General features: G+C 47.6%; 1 protein-coding gene across 3 annotated transcripts in view; it reads right to left on the reverse strand.

Annotated features, from left to right (window-relative positions):
- Positions 1–214: 214 nt before the first annotated feature.
- The window catches only part of LOC118080238 (zinc finger protein 420-like), a 33,066-nt gene continuing 10,061 nt past the window's right edge, over positions 215–23,219 (reverse strand). Inside the window, exons 1-8 of one of the 3 annotated variants that reach the window (XM_060270280.1) lie at positions 14,744–14,886; positions 12,239–13,210; positions 11,256–11,370; positions 9,810–9,874; positions 7,851–7,977; positions 7,141–7,239; positions 2,858–2,980; positions 215–2,472 (exon numbers count right to left, since the gene is read on the reverse strand). In XM_060270280.1, coding sequence (XP_060126263.1) covers positions 1,430–2,472; positions 2,858–2,980; positions 7,141–7,239; positions 7,851–7,977; positions 9,810–9,874; positions 11,256–11,370; positions 12,239–13,000 — 2,334 coding nt within the window. In that variant the 5' untranslated portion in view covers positions 13,001–13,210; positions 14,744–14,886 and the 3' untranslated portion in view covers positions 215–1,429. Of the gene's footprint in view, positions 2,473–2,857; positions 2,981–7,140; positions 7,240–7,850; positions 7,978–9,809; positions 9,875–11,255; positions 11,371–12,238; positions 13,211–14,743; positions 14,887–17,325; positions 21,522–23,219 lie in introns of those variants that run through there. The other 2 variants (XM_060270285.1, XM_060270282.1) reach the window with 2 other exon arrangements.

Genomic DNA, 23,219 nt, shown 5'->3' on the forward strand with positions numbered 1-23,219 from the left:
TGCTTACTCGATCTGGTGCTCTGCGCGGCGCTGCTGGGCAACGTCCCGGCAGGCCGCATCCTTGATCCGGCGGAAGGGGCCAGCAGTGCTCCCGCCGCCCGTCATCCCGGCGGCGCGAAAGGACCCGCGGACCTCCCACCACCGCTCAGCTTTGGGCCATGCAGCCCACAACACTCCGGCGGCGCAGAAGGAGTCAGCAGTGCTTTTGCCGGCGTCCGTCGCCCCGGCGGTGCGGAAGGACCCACGGGCCTCCCGTCGCCACTCAGCCTCAGGCCATGGAAACTGGCAGGGATGGGGAAGGGGGGAGTGCCTTCCCTCCTCCGCATCCCTCTGTGTAACTCTACCCTGCCCGGCGAGCGCTTGCACAATGCAGCCACCGCTTCACCCGGGCCAAGTGCTGCTCGGCTCACACACAATAGCGCTCTCCTTTTCCCGCCATGCCGGCCTGTGCAGCTGCAAAGCGGCACAAGTTGCTCCCAGCGCCGCTCGCCTGGTGACATGCTCAATTCATGCACCCCCTCCCACCTGGTCTCAAGCCTCTCCGAGGCTCTAAAGGAACGCAACAAGGTATGGCTTATTTTCAGGGGGTGTATTATATTTCACAACTGCTTAAAAATCCTGCCCTGGCTTACTTAATGACTACGTATTAAAAAGGGGGAAACACGGTATACAGCAGGTCTGGTTTGATCCAGCAAGACTCTGTTTCTCTCTTCTGTATTTATCCTTATATTTGGGAATGGCCAATTTACAGCAGAAACCTTCTCCAACATCGGTCTCGAATGATTTTTAAACATGATGCATTTTGCTAAAAACTTATTACACTTTAGGAGCATAAGTGGCAAGTTCCAGATTGAAAAATCCGGGATCAGCAGCACCGCGGCACCCGAAGTCGCTTCTAAGCACTTCCGGACATGCGTAGAAGCGACTTCTGGCGCTGTGGACATTTCAGAAATGGGCACAGCGGCATCAGAAGGAGCTCCGTAATCCGGGGGAATACGGGGTATTTTGCCATTTGGGACACCTGCGGGAAAGGGTAAGAAGAAGAAGAAGAGTTTGGATTTGATATCCCGCTTTATCACTACCCGAAGGAGTTTCAAAGTGGCTAACAATCTCCTTTCCCTTCCTCCCCCACAACAAACCCTCTGTGAGGTGAGGGGGGCTGAGAGACTTCAGAGAAGTGTGACTAGCCCAAGGTCACCCAGCAGCTGCATGTGGAGGAGCGGAGACGCGAACCCGGTTCCCCAGATTACGAGTCTACTGCTCTTAACCACTACACCACACTGGCCCCGTAAGAAAATACGGGGGTTTCCCGGGGAAAACGGGGTACTTGGCAGCTATGTTTGGGAGCAGGGTTTCATTTTGTTTTTTAAAAAGAGGAAACATTCATAAGGTTTCAAGCTCTGCATGGGTTTTCTGATGATGGATGAGCTTATCTTTCCGGGGGAAGGTTTTTTGGCCCTGAGCATTTGTGCGGTTTTGATTCCGCATGGGTTCTCTGGTGTCTTACCAGCTTCTCCTTCTGGAAGAAGCTTTTCCCGCACTCGGAACACGCAAATGCCTTCTCCCCCGTGTGGATCCGCTGGTGCCGGATTAACTGGGCACTCTGGCAGAAGCTTTTCCCACACTCGGAGCACCTGTAAGGCTTCTCTCCTGTGTGCATCCACAGGTGAATGTCAAGGTATGACTTCCTGCTGAAGTTTTTCCCGCACTGAAGGCACTCGTAAGGCTTCTCCCCTGTGTGCATCCTCTGGTGTCTGATCAGCTGTCCTCTCTGGCAGAAGCATTTCCCACACTGCAGGCAAGCATAGGGCTTCTCTCCAGTGTGGATTCTCTGGTGTCTGATCAGCTGCCCGCTCTGGCAGAAGCTCTTCCCGCATTGCGGACACTCGTAAGGCTTCTCCCCGGTATGGATCCTCTGGTGGGTGACGAGCGAGGACTTGTTGCTGAAGCTCTTCGCACAGTGCAGGCACTCATACGGCTTCTCCCCCGTGTGGATTCTCTGGTGGGTGATAAGATGTGACCGCGTGCTGAAGCTCTTCCCGCACTGTGGGCACTCGTAAGGCCTCTCCCCCAAGTGGATTCTCTGGTGTGCAAGAAGGTTTTCCCTTTGGCAGAAGCTCTTCCCGCACTCGAGGCACTCGTAGGGCCTCTCGGCCGTGTGGATCATCTGGTGCACGATGAGCCCCGATTGGTGCTCGAACGCCTGCCCGCATTTGCGGCACATGTGGCACTCCTCTCCTGCGCAGATCGCGCCAGCGTTATCAGATACGGCGGTTTCCACCTCCTGAATGGAGATGCCCCACATCTTCATGGCCCGCTGCCACTGCTGCCTGTCGGACTCGTAGCCCTGATCGAAGGCTTCGGACTTCACAGAAACCTCCCTGAGGGAACCCCCCGGGAGCCTCCCATCAGAACTGGCTGACCTAGGGCCTTCTTGATGCGTCCTGTCCACCTCACTGGCAGTGCCGTTGCCTGAAGAGATTAGAGAGACAAGAAAACACAGGCCGTGATATCACTCCATCTGACAGGAGGGGAGGAAAACGGAAGCTACCGTGGAGGCAGAACAATGGACTCCATCCTACCACTTCAAAACAAAGGTGGCAAGGGTTTTGAGGTGATAGGATGAAGCCCAGTGCTTCCGATTGGAACATTTCTTCTCAAACTCTGAGGTTGTGAGTGTTGCTGCTTTTTAAGACAAAACAGCACCATTTACACACAAGATATTAGGCTCAGGGGAATGGCAAGGTTTAGTGAGGTGCACAGAGAGAAAAACTTTAGAAAAACAACCCAGAGGAGGCCCTAACTAACCCAACAAACACCCCCTGAGCTGTGGCACTCCTTCCTTTTGAATACTTACTTTCACAGTACTCGGCTGCCAGGAAAATGTCATCCTGAGATCCCCCTGGGAAAACTTTGGGCGTGTCTTCTAGATGAGGGATCCCTTCTCCTGGGGGAGGTTCTTCTTTCATCTCATTTGCAGCTGTGACGCAGGGAAAGAGAAAGACCAGGAGGGAAATAGGAGTCCCTCTTTCAGAAAAGGGAAGAAACTTCAGAAGATAGAGAGGGTTCTAGGCTGCGCACTACCTGTACTGTAGTGGAAACACCGGAAAATATATTGTAACCCTGGCTGGGCCTAGAGACATCAAAGAAGCATTTCGGTTAAACGCGTTGTAAACTCATACAGGGAAATTGGGTTGGGAAAAACAGGACTCCACAACGTCATCTGGTGTCACGATGTTATACCGCATGTACAACACATATAAAATGCTTTTTCTTTACCAATCCAGCGGAGTCCCCAGTGTTTCCCAAACGTGGATCTCCTGTTGTTTTGGACCACATCTCCCATCATCCCTAGCTAGCAGGTTCTGTGGTCAGGGGTGATGGGAATTGTAGTCCAAAAACAACAGAAGATCCACATTTGGGAAACACTGCTGTAACCTGGGGAGGTGCAAGTGGCCTGGCGCAACTGTTCGTGAAGGGAACCCAGTTTAAGGAAGTTTTTAATGTTTGATGTTTTATCGTGTTTTTAATATTCTGTTGGGAGCCGCCCAGAGTGGCTGGGGAAGCCCAGCCAGATGGGGTATAAATAATAAATTGTGATGATGATGATGATGTCACCATTGTGTGCAGCCTTTCACAGAAGCAGGCCTTCACTGCTCTCCTAAGCCTGACAGTGGATGGACCTGTCTGCTTTCCAAGCTTCAATTCCTAATTCATGGGATTGTTCCCTGTACATGGTACATTGTTCCCTGTACTGTAGTACATTGGGAGGATCCCAATATCCTGTTTGCCTGCCGGCCCAGATCATGCGACCCCTGGTGCCCAGTGCAGGTAATTTAGCAATTACACCTCATGGATATAAGCCTTAGCATTTGACCTGAGAGTTGAGCTTTGGCACAGGCCTGAAGGCTGGCATCGGATTTTGTGCGACCCAATGGCCAGCTTGAGGTCTCTCTGTCTCTTTGCAGCTGAACGGAGGTGTCGCCATCGGCTTGCCTGGTACGCTGTTACTCTTGCGAATGATTTTGCTGCTGTTTAATAAATCTTAAGACTTCTTCACCACTTGCATCACGCGTTTACTTCCGAACCCCTGGGGGGGGAAAGAACCCCCTTGCCTTTGGCAAGACCTTCAAAGCACATTATTTCCCTCAAAAGGTGAGGGGTCAACTGCAGTACCCAGAATTCTTCAAAGGAAATAATGTGCTTCAAATATGCTTTAAAAGGTCCAGCTCCGAGGGCCTTCTGGCGGCTCCCTCACTGCAAGAAGTGAGGTTACAGGGGAACCAGGCAGAGGGCCTTCTCAGTAGTGGCGCCTGCCCTGTGGAATGCCCTCCCATCAGATGTCAAGGAAATAAGTCACTATCTTCCTTTTAAAAGACGTCTGAAGGCAGCCCTGTTTAGGGGAAGTTTTTAATGTTTAATGCTGTATTCTGTTTTTAATATTCGTTTGGAAGTCGCCCAAAGTGGGCGAGGTATTATTAATAATACATACATACATACATACATACATACATACATACATACACACACACACACACAGCCCAGGGTCAAAGTTAAAAACAATGAATCTTGAGGGGATCATCTTCCTGCACTCTTTAGTATATGCATTTTTTTGTACACCTTACTTGGTTGGATAACTCCGCTGCAAAATTTGGGAAGGTGCAAATTTAGAAAGATATCTGTTTTTCAGTTTATGTGTTGCTTCAGAAAGTACAAGTGAATAGAATTTCTCTCTCATCCCTATCTCTGCTACTGAACTACAGCGGATCCCTCAAAGGCCTATGAACATGGAAAGATACCCTATGTGGATTAGACCATTTGGCCATCCAGTTCTGTACTGCCAACTCTGACTGGTAGCAATCCAGTGTCGCAGGCAGAGGTCTTTTTCTAGTCCTGCTCCTTGGGATACTTTAAGTGGAGATGGACCTGCGGTACTCCGTATGCTTATCGTTACAGAGCTATGTCCCACTCACAGAACCAAAAGGGTACAGTCACTCCAATCACCTGGGCAGGAGTCCCAGACAAACTCCAGTGTCTCCATATGTTGAAAGATGTGCTTGGGTTGTTTTGGTGATGGCAAATACAGTTCAGAGTGAGAGCAAATACAGTTCAGAGTGAGAGCAAATACAATTCAGAGTGAGGACATGACTTCCAAAATCGGCCCAAACAATTTATGAACTCTTTGGAATTATCAAATACCGTGTTTCCCCTTTTTTAAGACGTAGTCATTATATAAGCCATAGCAGGATTTCTAAGCAATTGCGCGATACAAGCCATACCCCGAAAATAAGACATACTGATAGACCCTTCACCCACTAGCAATAACCCCCCTCCTGCCAGCCAACTCCCCCCTTAAAAATCTCTCCCCATTTTGCTGTCGCTCCACAGACACGTATTTCCTTTAAAAGCTTGTAAAAATGCACCGAACAGCCGTAGCTGCTGGCTGCCGAAGCCTTGTGATTTCCCTTCCCCGTTTCTGAGAGCATTTTTTTAAATAAAAAGATCCAAAAATAATTTTTTTAGCCAAGCTGTGTAAGCTCTACTTGGTGAAGGGGAGAAAAGTGGGGTGGGGAGGAGATGAAGGCACGAGGAAGAAAAGAGGGGCGATTGAAGAATGCAAAGGCTGTTTTCCCTTTTAGGGAGAGACCTCCGTGCGCGCGTCTGTCTCTCTCCCCCCCCTGCGTCTCTCTCTCTCTCTCTCTCTCTCTCTCTCTCTCTCTCTCTCTCTCTCACACACACACACACACACACAGCCCACCTCTCGCTTCCCCCCACCTTTCCCTAAATTCCCTTCCATTCAATGCACGTTGATTTCCTCTTAACGGGAATCTCCCGTGTCTGATTGTTGTCTCATTGCTTTTACCGGGCATAAAGCAGCCTTTTAAAAATCCTGCTGCAGTTTTCTTTCTACCTTATGCTGCTTGGTTGTCTGTGGAGCTGCCCCTTTAAGGATTTGTAAGTAGTCTGGATCGCAGTCCTTGCCTTGGGGACTTTTATTTATTTATTAAGGACTTTTTCCTTCGCTGTTTGCGAGCTGCTAAAAGGAGCTGCTAAACGCTGCTTTACACAAAAGTTAAACTGCCGGTCCTAACACGTGCTTCCTCACCTCGCTGGCTCAATTGCTTCTCAATTGCTACCATTTACCAAGTCAGCAATCTTAATTGCTGCTTAGCTGGCTTCTTTGTTCTCAGCAGGTAGCTTCTTTGCTATCAGTGATAGCACTGCAAAGTGCTATGTTGTTGGAACTTCAGACAGTCTTGCAGTCTTGGGAAGCTGGCTGGTAGAGATCCTTACTTGCTTTAGGTATAGGCTACTGCTAGGACTGTATCACACAGATAGATTCCATTATACTGGTTTAGATTTAAGAAGCTCCAGTGTAGCAGATTGCTATTAAGTGAGTCCCCACCTTGGAGGAGAGAGAGAGCAGCCCTTCGCGAACATCCCAGGGCCGGGGAGAGAGGGCTGCACCAGGGACGCACACACCTCCCTTCCCTCAGACTCGTAATAAAAATACCGGTACCAGTAAGACATCCCACCAAAAATAAGCCACCCTGTGGTTTTTTGAGAAAAAAAAGTAATAAGACGGTGTCTTAAAAAGGGGGAAACACGGTAACTCCTCAAATTGTTTGGGTGTGCCTTTGAAATATAAATATTATTTAGATTTATATATAGTGCACCTGAGAATAAATTTTGACAACCTCATCAGCCCTTAAAGGTAAAGGGACCCCTGACCATCAGGTCCAGTCGTGCCCGACTCTGGGGTTGCGGCGCTCATCTCGCTCTATAGGCCGAGGGAGCCGGCATTTGTCCGCAGACAGCTTCTGGGTCCTGTGGCCAGCATGACAAAGCTGCTTCTGGCGAACCAGAGCAGCGCATGGAAACACCGTTTACCTTCCCGCCGGAGCGGTCCCTATGTATCTACTTGCACTTTGATGTGCTTTCAAACTGCTAGGTGGGCAGGAGCTGGGACCGAGCAACAGGAGCTCACCCCGTTGCAGGGATTCGAACCGCCGACCTTCTGATCAGCAAGCCCTAGACTCTGTTGTTTAACCCACAGTGCCACCTGGGTCCCTTCACCAGCCCTTAGAGGGGATAATAGGTTTTTTTTAGGCATGAATGGTCACACAGGTGAGCAGTTACCTGCAAAACCTCCTTTTTCTGTTTCCTCAGGGTCTTGAGTGAATAAATCTTCCTTTCCTTCCTGCCAGGGGACGGACTCTGGTTTGGGAATCAAAAGTCCTTTACAGAAGGGAAGAAAACACAGGAAGTTAAGGAGTGATTTCTGCCATCTCAAGTCATCTAAGCTAGAAAAACGTGTCCCTCACATGCTCCTGGCAACTCTCAGAACCCTTAAGAAACTACAGTCCCCATTTGGGCAAAAACATAGAATCATAGAGTTTGACAGGACCCCAAGGGTTGACTAGTCCAACCCTTGCAATGCAGGAATCTCAGCTAAAGCATCCATGACAGATGGCCACCCAACATCTGCTTAAAAACCTCCAAGGAAGGAGAGTCCAGCACCTTCCGAGGAAGATCGTTCCACTGTCGAACAGCTCTTCCGGTCAGAAAGTTCTTCCTGTTTGGTTGGAATCTCCTTTCTTGTAACCAGGATAATTGGCTTCCTGCAGCCAATCAAAAGCCGTGCTTTGTTTCCAAATGTTTTGGAAGTCGGACGGACTTCTGGAATGGATTCCGTTCGACTTCCAATGTACGACTGTACTAGGGTCAATTCTATTTTTAAAGAGGAGACTATCCCTGAGAAATAGCCATGGTTGACATACATGGGAGATACAAGCTGCTCTTTCCCTCCGCCTTGCTCCCTTACAGGCTACTGCAGAGGAGATTCTTACCCAATGAAGCCATATTCCCATAATTCTCCAACGTGACCTCATTGTACAGAAATCTTTCGTCCGGATCCAACAAGGCCCATTCTTCCTCTGCAAAGTAAACTGCCACCTCCTCGAAGGCCAATGGTCCCTGAAATAAGGAAAATATTGCTTCCTCAACGCTTGCTGTCTAGGCATTATTATTTATTGCCTGTATATCCCCACAGGAGCTCAAGGGGATGTAATTGGTTCACACACACCCCAGCTCATCTCCTGTTGTTATCATAGAATTATAGAGTTGGAAGGGGATCCCAAGGATCATCTAGTCCAACCCCCGGCAATAGAGGGGGCGGTTATCATCTCAACAACCCTGTAAGGCCGGTTAGGCTAAGTGACAGGGCCAGGCCCAAGGTCGCCCAGTGAGGTTCATGGCTGGGGTTCCCTAGGTTCTAGTCCGACACTCTAACCCAGGGGTCAGCAAACGTTTTCAGCAGGGGGCCGGTCCACTGTCCCTCAGACCTTGTGGGAGGCCGGACTATATTTAATAAAAAATAAAAAATGAATGAATTCCTATGCCCCACAAATAACCCAGAGATGCATTTTAAATAAAAGGGCACATTCTACTCATGTAAAAACACGCTGATTCCTGGACCATCCGTGGGCTGGATTTAGAAGGCAATTGGGCCGGATCTAGCGCCCAGGCCTTAGTTTGCCTAGCTATGATCTAACCACTACACCACAACAACTTTCCCAGGAAGGATGCAAGAATTCTCCTCGTTAGTTTGCAAGAGAGGTGGGGCACCTTTTTGACCCAGTGGGACAGACCCTTATTAATCTCCACCCCCCTCCATTGGCCAACTTTGACAGGTGGTTGGGGCAACCCATCCGATGTCGTGATGTCAGGTGGTTGACAGGTGGGTTTCCCCGCCCGCCAGTCCAAGACCCTTGGCACAGCTCCTCCCAAGCTCCTGGCAGTCAGCTAGGAACTGCAGTGCCAAGGGACTTTGCCAGTCCTCTGCTGGGGGCTTCTCAGGCGCTGAGCGCAGGGTTGGCAACAGTCAGATACTGGGGGAACTTGGGGCCTGAGCACAGCAGCATTCTCCCCTCCTGTGCTTTCCCGGAACTGATATTTAGAAGCATTCCTTACAATGGAGTTGTCAGGATGCTGTCAGTGACTCCCAGCCGGTTGCCCGGGAAAGTATAAAGACAAGGGAAAGTTTCTTACTGTCCTTTTTTATTTCAATATTACAGAGAGAGGCTATAGAACCCAGCCTCTTGGATAATGGCAATGTCCTGAGTGAATCTCCACCCGCACCCCACCCCGTCTCTCCCACGTTCTCATTCGTCATTCTCATCGTCTCCTCTACAGGTGCTGCTATGGGCCCTCTGTCTTTGAGCTTCTTGCTCTCCTACTTTTAAGGCTCACCGGGTTCTGGGAGATGGAGGTTCTGGGATCCTTTCTAATGACACCGTGTCAGGATGGGGAGGCGGTCTCCACCATTCCTCCTCTGCCCAGTCCCTGACAGAAGGCAGAGCATGGGCATCAGGGTTAGTAAGACGCTTTGAGATTTGTTTTACTGCAAAGTGACAAATAAGTCCAATAGAGTCGTACCTTGGATTCCGAATGCCTTGGAACTCGGACGTTTTGGCTCCCGAAAACTACAAATCCGGAAGTGAGTGTTCCAGTTTGCGAACGTTATTTGGAAGCCGAATGTCCGAATGGGGCTTCCGTGGCTTCTGATTAGCTGCAGGAGCTTCCTGCGGCCAATCAGAAGCTGCACTTTGGTTTCCAAACGTTTTGGAAGTCAAACGGACTTCTGGAATGGATTCTGTTTGACTTCCAAGGTGCAAACCAGAAAAAAGCGTGCGCATCCAACATCCGGCAAATTCTTAACCACATGGCAAACCACCTCAACTACATCTCTATTCCCTCTTCCTCGCCTTCCCTCCCCAACCTCCGCAACTCCCACGTTCAGGCCTCACCTGAGTTGGCTCCGGAGCAGGATGAAGAGACGAACCACAGGAAATCAGAGGCCACGCCCCACTGGCTACAAGGCAGGAAGGGATGGGAGAAGCAAAATGGGAGACAGGCCACCATTACATTCTTTTCATTTATTTAAAACATTTGTCAGGTCACCACACTTCCAATTCTACAGTTATATTATTCTATTAATATTAAACCGCTCTGGGAATTGTGTCTCTGGGAATAGAATAGGGGTTTTCCCAGGATCCTTTGGGGGAAGCCGTGATGGTAGGAAGCAGCTTTAAATGTAGGTTGTTTATGTTTATGTTTAATGCTAGACATACAGTCACACCTCGGGTTACAGGTAGGTAGCCATGTTGGTCTGCCGTAGTCGAAACAAAATAAAAAATTTCCTTCCAGTAGCACCTTAGAGACCAACTAAGTTTGTCATAGGTATGAGTGTGCATGCACACGGAAGCTCATACCTATGACAAACTTAGTTGGTCTCTAAGGTGCTACTGGAAGGAATTTTTTTATTTAGTCATACCTTGGGTTACAGACGCTTCAGGTTGTGTGTTTTCGGGTTGCGCACTGCGCCAAACCCGGAACTACTGGAACGGGTTACTTCTGGGTTTCAGCGTTCACGCATGCGCAGAAGTGCTAAATCGCACTTTGCGCATGCACATAAGTGCTGAATTGCGACTCGCGCATGCGCAGACGCGGCGCTGCAGGTTGCAAATGCTGCAGGTTGTGAACGTGCCTCCCACTTAGAATCATAGAGTTGGAAGAGACCACAAGGGCCATCCAGTCCAACCCCCTGCCAAGCAGGAAACACCATCAAAGCATTCTTGACATATGGCTGTCAAGCCTCTGCTTAAAGACCTCCAAAGAAGGAGACTCCGCCACACTCCTTGGCAGCAAATTCCACTGTCGAACAGCTCTTACTGTCAGGAAGTTCTTCCTAATGTTTAGGTGGAATCTTCTTTCTTGTAGTTTGAATCCATTGCTCCATGTCCGCTTCTCTGGAGCAGCAGAAAACAACCTTTCTCCCTCCTCTATATGACATCCTTCTATACATTTGAACATGGCTATCATATCACCCCTTAACCTTCTCTTCTCCAGGCTAAACATACCCAGCTCCCTAAGCCGTTCCTCATAAGGCATCGTTTCCAGGCCTTTGACCATTTTGGTTGCCCTCTTCTGGACACGTTCCAGCTTGTCAGTATCCTTCTTGAACTGTGGTGCCCAGAACTGGACACAGTACTCCAGGTGAGGTCCGACCAGAGCAGAATACAGTGGTACTATTACTTCCCTTGATCTAGATCACATGGATCACATTCGCGTCCTGAGCGTCCACTGTATGCACATACCTAGGTCTATGCCCCCTTGAATTAATGACTGAAGGAAACAAAACCTTTGTAAACAAGCCACTTTTGTAAAGTCTAATCCATCCCATAACTCCTTACCAAGCAGACTGGCATCTTCATTCTCCTCCTCCTCCTCCTTGCATAAAGGTCCTGGCTGAATGCTCAAAGGTGAGAGGAGACCCAGAGCAGTCTCCCTTTTTTCCTCCTCAGGTACCTGGAGCAACAGAGAGGACGTAAGAGCATCAGAAGAGTATTTTGGATCAGACCAGTTGGCCCATCTAGTCCAGCATCCTGTTCGTACTAGATGCCTGTGGGGAAGGACCCCCTTGTTCAGGGCAGAGTGACGGAAGTTAGAGGGAGCACCAAAAGGAAACAGTGCTTTTCTAGCCAGGAGTGGAGAAACCTACAAGCACCTCCAGATGTTGCTGGACTACAGCTCCCATCGTCCCAGACCATTGACCATGCTTGCTGCATGGAGTCCATCAACACCCAGAAGACACGGGGCTGGCAAAGCTTGATTTAGAGGAGTGGGGCGGGTTCTGTTGCCGTTGACAATACAGGTGAAACTTGGGAAATTAGAATACCGTCGAATAGTGCATTTATTTCAGTAATGCAACTTAAAAGGTAAACCAATATATGAGATAGATGCATGACATGCAAAGCAAGATATGTCGAGCCTTTATTTGTTGTAATTGTAATTATTTGTCGTTAGGCGGGTCAATTATAAATGGAATGCAATTAATGAAATGTAATAGCGATGTTTATTTTTGTTTATTTTTGTAACTATTTGTTTTATTACTGTGGAATTTCCAAAAGAAAGCATTTGTAAAAATTAAAAGAAAAAGAAAAAATGACAAGTTGCATTGCTGAAATAAAGGCACTTTTCGACGATATTCTAGTTTTCCGAGTTTCACCTGTAAATGGGCAGCCAGAAAATGACATGAGTATTGAGTAATGGGATTTGATATTTTGCTTGAATTCTTTAATTTGGGTGTTTGATGGCCTTTTGCATACTGCTTTGCTAAAATAATAATAATAATAAAATAATGATAAGTGCCCCTTCGGATATTTGGTGGCCTCACCTTCCGTTCCCATCCCTGAGGCTCATCCTCTTCCTGGCTCAGCAGGAAGTCCTCTGCCAGGGCCACCGCTTCGGCACAGCTCTCTGCGCCCCCTGCCTTGACCCAGCCCTGCATTTCCTGAGGCAGGACGGCCAAGAACTGCTCCAGGGCCACCATCTCAACCACCTGCTCCTTGGTGTGCTTCTCCGGCTTCAGCCACTGACAGCACAGCTCCCGGAGCCGCCTGCAAATCTCTCGGGGTCCCTCCGTCTCCCGGTAGCAGAAATGTCTGAAGCGTTTACGCTGGATTTCAGCGCTAATGTCACCCGGGACAGTTGCCCTTTCCACCTTGGCGTCTCCCCTCCCTCTGACATGCAGGCTCTTTGGGGCTTCGGCGTTGAGATCTGGCGAGATTTGGGTCAACCTCTCCGCTCTAGGACACCGGTCACTTTGGGCTTCCTCTCCGATGGAGACCTTATCACCCCATTGAAGCTGCGGATTATCCCATCCTGCTTGGCCCCATAAAAAGTCATGCCACCGGGTTTCCCAGTGTTGGGCCAAACCTTCCTCGGGTTCCTGTTTAATCTGTAGCAGTGGCGGACCTTTGGAAAAGCTTTGGGCTGCCCCAGCTTGCACAAAATGGCGGCCTTTGTCTCCTTGTTCTTCTCCAATTGAATCATCTGGTGCTTCTGCCTCTTCCGATTTAATTCCTGCAGGCAACTCGTGAGCGAATAAAGGCTGAAATTGGAAGCCTACAGTTGCCATCCCTGATCCTCCGGACATCCAAGAGGCCTCTTTCTCTTTCGCCTCGACGGAGCTGGATCTACAGATTTGCTCTGTGCCTCTTAACTAGAGGGAGGCTGCTTCGGCCCTGTAAAACGCAAAATCTTTAGGAAAGGCTGCAGGGCTAGATCTTTAGATGATCTTTATAGACTATAGAGAAGGGTCACCCAGAAGGTGGATTCATTCTCAAGCCAGGGGACAGGCCTCTCCCTAAAGAAAATAAGACATAAGCATATTGAATGAAGAGTTCTGCTGGATCAGACCTGTCTTGTCCACCATCTTGGAAAATGCCACCTCCCTGGGCTGGATGTAACCAGGAAGGCAGGCAGGTTGAGTCAGACAAAGGTTGGTGGGGCAGTGCCCCATTTGCCCTAATGCCTCAAGGACCAGCCTCTATTGCTCTTTCTTCTATACAACTATTAAATGTATAGGACCCCTGCCCTCTTTTTAATCTGGCTACCCCTCTTTAGACAGACTTACCTTCCATCAAGGAGGCATCTCTCTCTCCCCCCCTTTCTTTCATTTCAGGGGATCCCTGAAAGCAAAGTTGTGCAGAATTCCCTACAAGCTGCATTTGATGTTAAAATTAGAACCCGCCTCCTCCTGGTTGTTTTAGCTGGAAGGGGCAGATGGCTAAATAAGCACGTGTAGCTTATTCCATTGTGTACACATTAGAGAAGACTCTTATTTTGCTCCTGCTGAAAGGATAAAAAACTTGGGATAGCTCAGTCAGTAGAGCATGAGACCTTTAATCTCAGGGTTGTGGGTTCGAGCCCCATGTTGTGCAAAAAAAATCCTGCATTGCAGGGGGATGGACAACACTTGAGGTCCCTTTTAACTCTACAATTCAGCAACTCAGACTCTTACAACCATCCCTGACAACCCCCCCCCCCAAAAAAAATTTGCTACCAGAATTGTAGAAACAGCATTAGGTTGCCACCTTCCCTCCCTCTGTCATGTTCCTGTGCAGCCTGAGAGACACATAAATTAAGCAAAAGGACATTTTCCCCTGACACCCCTAAATTTTGCCTCCTAATGTGCATGAATATCATTGCTACTACCTTTTCACCCCGTCTCACTCCTGTACCTATTACAGCAGCCAGAGACACCAAAAACAAGCAGGGGGGCATTTGCTTCCTGACACCCCTTCCCCCAATTTTCCCACCTGAACTGCAGAAACAACATTAGGTTGCCACCTTTCTGCATCTACCATGTTCCTGCGTTCATTACAGCAGCCAGAAGCACGGAAAATAAATATTTTCTCCTGACAATCACACTCCGCACAGCTGCCGCCTGTCTTGTGGGAACAACACTGAGTTGCCACATTTCCTCCCTGTGTCGAGCTCCTGTGCTTTTTTTGCAGCAGCAGCCTGAGACAACAAGAAAAAAAAACCAAGAGTCTCCCCTGTCTTTGTGGTGGTGGTTTGTGTAGTTTGCCAGCTTTTTTTTGACAAAACGACGAAAGCAAATCGTAATCATAAATCTTTGCACCCCAGTGGAGTTTCTTCCTCTCATTCTGTTTATTGCAGACGCAACTCCCAAACGTGAGCAATTGATGCAAACAATAATATTAATAATGACTACATCCTTGCAACCTCATGCAAGGACCGGGGTGAGAGAGCATCATCCCTGCTCCTTACAGGCCCCTGTTCGGATGCCTTTTCTCCCTCTTTTTACTACTCCATCCCTTGCAGTTGAAATTCCCTTTGTCTTCTCTCCCCCCCCCCGTTTCTTTCAACTCACCCCTCCAGCACGCCCTGCAAGCGGCACCTCTGCCTCTGTCTCTGAGCAAAGGAGGCCTCTGCATCCCCAGAAGGGAGGGAGAGAAGGAGGCAGAATAAGAAGAATGGCAATAATAACACAGGAAGGTCCTTTTGGCATCCCTCCTTCTCGGGAGCCTGTCTAGGAAGCTGGGCTCCATCTTCTCCTTTTTCTTAACCCTTTCCAAAGGCAGAGTAGGAGGCAACCAGGGAACTGCCGCTGGAGGGAGAAGGAATCGCACCACATTTCACATCATGGTTCAAAACCGCACCAGGGACATTAGGAATCTGCTTTAGGACCAACCAAGTCTGACTTTTGGTCCATCTAGCTCAGGATGTCTGCACTGACTGGCAACAGCTCTCCAGGACAGGAGACTCTTTTAATCTCAGGGTTGCGGGTTCAAGCCCCAGGTTGGGCAAAATGATTCCTGCATTGCTGGGGCGGGGGGCAGGGTAGGTCTAAATAGTAATGATGATGATGATGATGATGATGATGATGATAATAATAATAATAATAATAATAATAATAATAATAATAACCCGCCCATCTGGCTGGGTTTCCCCAGCCACTCTGGGCGGCTTATAACAGAATATTAAAATACAATAATCTATTAAACATTAAAAGCTTCCCTAAACAGGGCTGCCTTCAGATGTCTTCTAAAAGTCTGGTAGTTGTTTTTCTCTTTGACATCTGATGGAAGGCCCTCAGCGCTGGACCTCCGTGTCCGGGTAGAACGATGGGGGTGGAGACGCTCCTTCAGGTATACTGGACCGAGGCCATTTAGGGCTTTAAAGGTCAGCACCAACACTTTGAATTGTGCTCGGAAACGTACTGGGAGCCAATGTAGGTCTTTCAAGACCGGTGTTACATGGTCTCGGCGGCCGCTCCCAGTCACCAGTCTAGCTGCTACATTCTGGATTAGTTGTAGTTTCCGAGTCACCTTCAAGGGTAGCCCCACATAGAGCGCATTGCAGTAGTCCAAGCGAGAGATAACTAGAGCATGCACCACTCTGGCGAGACAGTCCGTGGGCAGGTAGGGTCTCAGCCTGCGTACCAGATGGAGCTGATAGACAGATTACCCTTGGGGTCCCTTCCAATTCTACAATTCTATTATTATTTGTTCTTACCCTCCCAGGGCTATGGTTCCCACAGATATTTAGTAAGGTGGAAGCCATGACTGTTTAAAGTGGCATCATGCTGTTTTCATAGAATCAGAATTGCAGAGTTGGAAGGGAGCTCAATGGTCCTGTATTCCAGCCACTTGCGATGCAGGAATCTCAACTGAATCATACATGACAGGTGGCCCGCCAACCTCTGCTTAAAAACTTCCAAGAAAGGAGAGTCCACCATCTCCAAGGGAGACTGTTCCACTGTTGAACAGCTTTTACCATCCAGTTCTGAGCGCCACAATTTAAGGAGGATATTGCCAAGCCGGAACGGGTACAGAGGAGGGCAACCAAGATGATCAAGGCTTGGAAACCAAGCCTTATGAGGCATGTTTGAAGGAGCTGGGTGTGTTTGGCCAGGAAAAGAGGAGACTGAGAGGAGATATGAGAGCCATCTTCAAAGATCTCAAGGGCTATCACATGGAAGAGGGAACAAGCTTGTTTTCTCCCGCTCTGGATGGCGGGACTCGAACCAATGGCTTCAAGTTGCAAGAAAGGGGATTCCAAATAAACTTCAGGAAGAACTTTCTGGTGCAGATGACGCCTAGCATGTAGTGCAGGCTCAGAATTAATGATTTCCTAGAAACTAGTGACTTTTCATAATAAACACCATGCCTTTTAAATCAGGGACAAACTGGAAAACAGAGTAAACAAATGCATGCTTATCACTGAATCACAGAGTTGGATGGGACCAATGGTCATCTAGTCCAGCCCCCTGCAATGCAGGAATCTCAGAGAAAGCATCCATGACAGAGGGCTATCCAACCTCTGCTTAAAAACCTTCAAGGAGGGAGACATTTTCACTGTCAAACAGCTCTGTCAGAAAGTTTTCCCTGATGTTTAGTCCGAATCTCCTTTTGTGTAACTTGAAGCCATTGGTTCGAGTCCTACCCTCCAGAGCAGGAGAAAACAAGCATGCGCCCTCTCCCATTGAGATATTTGAAGATGGCTATAATCTCTTTACTACTGAAGGAGGAAAATGAATGACTCCATCTGTGCATTAGCGGGAGTGTGTATTGCTCTCATTTGTTAAGGGTGCTGAACGTTGTCAGGAGACTGTTGGGGATTCAATTCCACCCTTTGCTGCAGACATGGGATTGTTGCGTGTCACATGTCAGTTTACATTCCAGCTCAGATTGCTGGCGTGAACGGAACTTCCACTCTGTATTGCTTTTGTTTTTAGTCTCTCTCCGATAAGACAGCAAGGAGAGATGCCATGTTTTCTTTGTCCTGATTTATGTATAATAAATGCGTAGTTTAGTATGTGTCTACAGCCTCAAGCCTCTTCTGTTGCGCAGTTTACGCTGCTGAGTAAAGTGTTCTCAAGTCTGAAAACTTGCAAATGTCGGAGCAAGGCCGAAGGGAGACACTCCAGCTGGGGCTGAGCCAGCTGGCCTTTCGACCCCCGATTCCAACAGAGACACTGATTCCTTATATGACACTGAAATATCTGTTGATATTATTGTTTGAGAAACTCCTGTTGCAAGACACATGGAAACTCTCGAGTAACAAAAGCGAAAGGACACAATGAGTTACTAGAACCGAGATTGCATTTCGCACTAACTTTTTATTTAAATAACGGATGAGAACACGACAGTTATTTTCTACTCGCAAAAACAATGACGTGGGATATCGGTTTTGTTCAACAGAAAAAAGGAAGCTTATTTATACAGAAAGAGGCTTAAAACAAACATAGCCATTCAAAGGTTCCAGAAGCGAGAAACTTTCTCCCATGTTATATATGTGTTAAAAACAGAATGATAAGAGTAGGGAGGGCCACCTGAGGTATGTGTTCCAGGGAGCTGCCAACACTATCAGGCCTCGTGGGGACATCTGGGGTTTTTCTAGTGAGCATCACTCCCACTGGTCAACTCTATCTTCAACTTCACCCCACCCCACCACCCAAAAGACTGATCGTCATCTGTTTTGTCTCACTTTTCCAAGGGATCTGTGCAAAAGTCATGCCAAGGAGAAGTTATCTGAGCACATAGAAATGAAAGAGGAACTGGGAAAGAGCGTCACTTTTCCAACTTCCTCAGAAGGTTTATGGGCACATGGGGACGACTTCAAGGGTGTCATTGTGCCCACGGGCCCCTTGTTGGCAACCGCCGATGTATCCCACCCATGCTCACTGGGGGAATCTGCAATGCAAGATGCAGCTATAGCATTCCAGCTGCTTACAAACCTGCAGCGCCTCCTGAGGTGGTGAGTTCCTCTGGTGATCAGCTCCCAGGCTCAACCCCTGGCATCACCAGGAAGAGCTGAGAAAGACTGCTGCGTGAAAGCAGAGCTTCTGTCAGCCAGCATGGACAATACTCAGCTGGAAAAACCAATGGTATAGTCCAGGCACGTCCAACAGGTAGATCGTGATCTACCGGTAGATCACTGGACGCCTGTGGTAGATCACCGGTAGATTACCGGCTCCCCTCAACTACTTTGGGCTCCCTAAAAAAAGCTCAACAACCTTGAACCCCCAAAAGCAGGGGTTTCCTTTCTTTAAAAAAGCCCAACAACTTAGACCTGAACCCCCCAAAATGGGGTAGATCAATGCCATTCTTTAACTCTGTGAGTAGATCGCAGTCTCTCAGGAGTTGGCTACCCCTGTATAGTCTTTCGTATGTATGGCAGATGTGCTCTCCCCTTCCCCAAACCTCTGGAGGGCAACTTTTTTTAAGAACGCTCAATCAAAAGCATGTGCCTCTCTCTTTAAGAGTCAAAAGTAAGAGAGAAACCAGTTTGAATGTGAAATAATGGCTATAATAATCTTCCGTAATAAACCCGATTCTCTCTGATCCTTCCAGTTGTATCAAAGAATCTAATGAGATCTTACTGTGTGTTTCCTCTCAGACGACATGGAACAAATGTCCACATTTTTGTAACCATTAAAATAACACTATCACTTTAGAGGCAGTGGCGCCTGCAGTACCGAACTCTGGGTGGTCCTGCCTGCCTTTTGGCTTAGCAGAGAAACGGGGCTGCTCCGAAAATCTATTTATTTTTATTGATTTAATAACATGTGCATACCGCTTAACTTTAAGAAATAAAGGCAGTAGGGGTTCCCGGCCCCCACCCCCAGTACACCGCGCAAGCTTCCTAAGTGTGCAGAAGCACATTGATTTTATAAGCTAAAAGGAAAAGGATATTGATAATAAAAATAAGAACCTGTGAGCTTCCAGGTCCTAGGGAATGTCGAGGGTGTCTGCTGTGAGGTGGGGTGGGGGTTTGGAAAACGGAGGGAAATGTGGCCTGCAAGATTCCCTAACGGATTATCTTCTATATTGCCTCCGAGGGTGGGCAGCAGCCACGGATAGACTTACTCTCAGTGGATTCGCTCCACCCCCTTTTTAAAGCCACCCCAATTGGTGGCCACCTTGTGGCAGTGAGTTCCACAGTTTTTAACTACCAGTATGTGCTGTCTGAAGAAGTGCCTCCTGAACCTTCTAACGTCCAGCTTTATTCGATGTCCCCGATGTGATGAGAAAAAACCCCTATTTGCTTACTATATATAACATACATAATATTATACATTTCCATCTTGTCCCCTCCCTCCCTTCCTTGCAAGGCAGCTGCTTCAGCCCCTTGATCATTTTGGTTCCCCATTTTTGTACTTCCTTTTTTTTTGGGGGGGGGGGAGAACAGGACATTTCTTTCCTATGATTCAGAAGCCCCCAGGTGCCCCATGTAGGAATGAAGTGCTCATGCTCAACATTGCCAAGTTAACTTTCCCCTCCTGGCAGCCCTTGGACATGGATAAAAGTCCCCTCTTGAAGCACGGAATAGGAGCAGTCCCTTCTCAGTCTCCAATTGTTATTGCTTTGTTTAGTGCTCTCTAAAAGTATTTTTTCACCCTGCTCTTTAGCTTAAAAAAAAGGGCTCCCTGAGCAGGTTTAGCACAATCGTCCTTGCTCTTTGATCTGCAATTTTCCTATTAAAAAAAAATGACATGAAAGGAAAAAGGATTGGGAGGGGGAAGGAAGACAAGCAGCCCAGGTACCAGTTCTTCGTTTTCAAAGTACTTCTAAGTGTTCTTTCTAGGAGGGTGAAGCTAGTTGGCAGTCACAGCCAGGTTGCAATGATGTTCTCATTTCATTTCCAACTCCCAACAGCCCTTGAGCTCATAGCCCAGGCTTGTGCGGGCTGCCCAAATAGTGCTTCACAAGAGGGCCGGTCCCTGCCCCGAGGAGCTTACAATCTAAAATTCCATATGCGTGAAAGGGAGGAAAAAACAACGGAAGTTGCATTTATTTAATGTATTTAAGACTTATGACAAACCTAGGCAGCATCTTAAAAAGCAGATACATCACCTTGCCGACAAAGGTCCGTATAGTTAAAGCTATGGTTTTCCCAGTAGTGATGTATGGAAGTGAGAGCTGGACCATAAAGAAGGCTGATCGCCGAAGAATTGATGCTTTTAAATTATGGTGCTGGAGGAGACTCTTAAGAGTCCCATGGACTGCAGGAAGATCAAACCTATCCATTCTGAAGGAAATCAGCCCTGAGTGCTCACTGGAAGGACAGATCGTGAAGCTGAGGCTCCAATACTTTGGCCACCTCATGAGAAGAGAAGACTCCCTGGAAAAGACCCTGATGTTGGGAAAGACTGAGGGCACAAGGAGAAGGGGACAACAGAGGACGAGATGGTTGGACAGTGTTCTCGAAGCTACCAACATGAGTCTGACCAAACTGCGGGAGGCAGTGGAAGACAGGAGTGCCTGGCGTGCTCTGGTCCATGAGGTCATGAAGATTCAGACATGGATAAACAACAAAAAGACTTAGTTGCTATAGGCAGGGTGTAGAGACTACAGAAGAGGTGTGGAGCCTGTGACCAGATGCTGCTCAACTACAACTCCCATAATCCCTAGCTGTCAGCCGTGCTGCAATTTTTCTTAAAAACAAAAAACATGACACAAAAGGAAAAAGGATTGGGTGGGAGAAGGAAAACTACCAACCCAGGAGCAGCTGATGGGAGATGGAGTCCAATGATATCTGAAGAGCCACAGGCTCACCCTCTGGACTAAAGGGCTGTTTCAAAGGCTATACACACACCACACATTTAAAGAAAATGACGCCTCTACAAAGAATTGTGGGAAGTGTAGTTTAGCCCTCACAGACCTCCAATTTCCAGCACCTTTAACAGCCTACAGTTCCCAGGGTTCTTTGCGGGAAGCCTGTGTGCTTCAAACGTGTTTTCCATGTATGGTGTGTATGCAAACTTAAAGGCAAATTCTCCCTGCCTCAAAGAATTCTGGGCACTGTAGTTTTCTTCAGCGCTTCTCTGTGAGCGGAAAACTACAGTGCCCAGAATTCTCCGAGGGAAATAATGTGCTTCAAATTTGTTTCAAAGGTATACGTAGCATGTGTGCAGCCCAAAACGCCATGGGAAACCCTTTCTAAGAACAAAGCCTAACATGACAGATATGGAGGCCTCCTTTGTCCTATTCTTACTTGTTACATCGAAGTGCTAGTGATGCAAGACACTCAACCGAGATATTTTGTAAACAGAGATACTGCGACTTCCTTCGCACGAAGATCAGCTGGCTGCTCCTGGGTTCTTGTCTTCATTTTTCTTCTTTTATTTCTGATTCCATTTTCAACTGGGGAAAAAAGAATGCCGTATAAGAATTATATTAATACCATCAACAGGTATGTCATTTTAGGGTGTGAAACTTAATTTTTGCTAATTTCTTCAGAGAGTGGTCTTTAAAATGTTTTTGGGTGTGAGGCATACAAATCTGCTATTATTTTTGTGACTGGACTACATTTAGCTTGGTAAGCATGAAGAAGCCCACAAGCTGCTTTCAGAAAAGAACAGGATTTTAATTTTAACCTGAAAATGTCAGGTAATTATTATTATTATTATTATTATTATTAAGCTGCATGTATTTGGCAACCATTTTTAATTATTTCTATTCAATTTTACACACATTTTACATATCAGGCAAAACTAAATTGTGTTAATTTAACCGATATATCTATCAAATTCCCAAGTCATGTTAAAACTTTTAAGTACCCCTCATTTTTGGAATTTGAACATTCTAGACACCCTAACACACGAGTCGTTGAAGCACATGCCTCATACGAACAAGGTTAACAGACCAACCTGTTGAACTATGGAAACCAGATACATTTTACCTACAAAGGTGTGGAGAAAGCAGACGGGGGTAAGCTTTTTCTCCCTCTCTCATAATACGAGAACTCAGGGACATCCAACGAAGCTGAGTGTTGGAATATTTGGGACGTACAAAAGGGAACAATTTGTTCCCACAAGAGGCAACGATGGCCACCAACTCTGGACGGCTTTGACAAGAGGACTGGACCAGGGAAATCTTTGGCTTTCCAGAGGTTGCTGAACTACAACTCCCATCAACCCTTGCCATTCGGCATGCTCGCTGGGGCTGATGGGAATTGCAGTTCAGCGGTGTCTGGAGGGGCAAAAAGGTTCCCCACACCTGGATTAAGACAAATTCACGGAGTATAAATCCATCAGTATAAATCCACCTTTAAAGCCCTAAACGACCTCGGCCCAGTATACCTGAAGGAGTGTCTCCACCCCCATCGTTCTGCCCGGATACTGAGGTCCAGCACCAAGGGCCTTCTGGCTACAGGGAACCAGGCAGAGGGCCTTCTCGGTAGTGGCACCCACCCTGTGGAATGCCCTCCCACCAGAGGTCAAAGAGAATAACAAATGTATTTTAAATTTTTGTTGGAAGCCACCCAGAGTGGTTGGGGAAACCCAGCCAGATGGGAGGGGTACAAATAATAAATTATTATTATTATTATTATTATTATTATTATTATTATTATTATTATTATTATCAATGGCTACCAGCCACGATGGCTGTGTTTCACCTCCACAGTCGGAGGCCACATTTCTCTGAATACCAGTTGCTGCAGGCCGCAAGGGCATCTGGCAGTGCCGGATTTCCAAATTGGCAGAGCATGTCTCTGGGCCCTTTTAGGGGCCCTGCGACAACGGATCAAAATAATATTGATGTGATCTTGAAATAAAATTGCAATCTAGCTTTCTTAGTTCAATGTTATACCACCAGAGCCTGCGCATGAGAAGGGCCAGAGATTTTGACTATGCAGGGTTTAATCCGGCACTGGCATCTGTTTAACCATTTCGAAAGCAGGACAAGGTGGGCCTCTGGCCTGATCCAGCAGGCAGGCTCTTCTTATAGACGTGTGGGGCTGGACAGAGATATGCGAGTGGGATTCCTAAGTGGTCTTGGCCACACTGGCTGCTGACTCCCAGCCTCAATGTCACCCGCAAGATATGCCTCCAGATATCA

This window comes from Zootoca vivipara, chromosome 2 (assembly GCF_963506605.1).
Source record: "Zootoca vivipara chromosome 2, rZooViv1.1, whole genome shotgun sequence".
Lineage (NCBI taxonomy): Eukaryota > Metazoa > Chordata > Lepidosauria > Squamata > Lacertidae > Zootoca > Zootoca vivipara.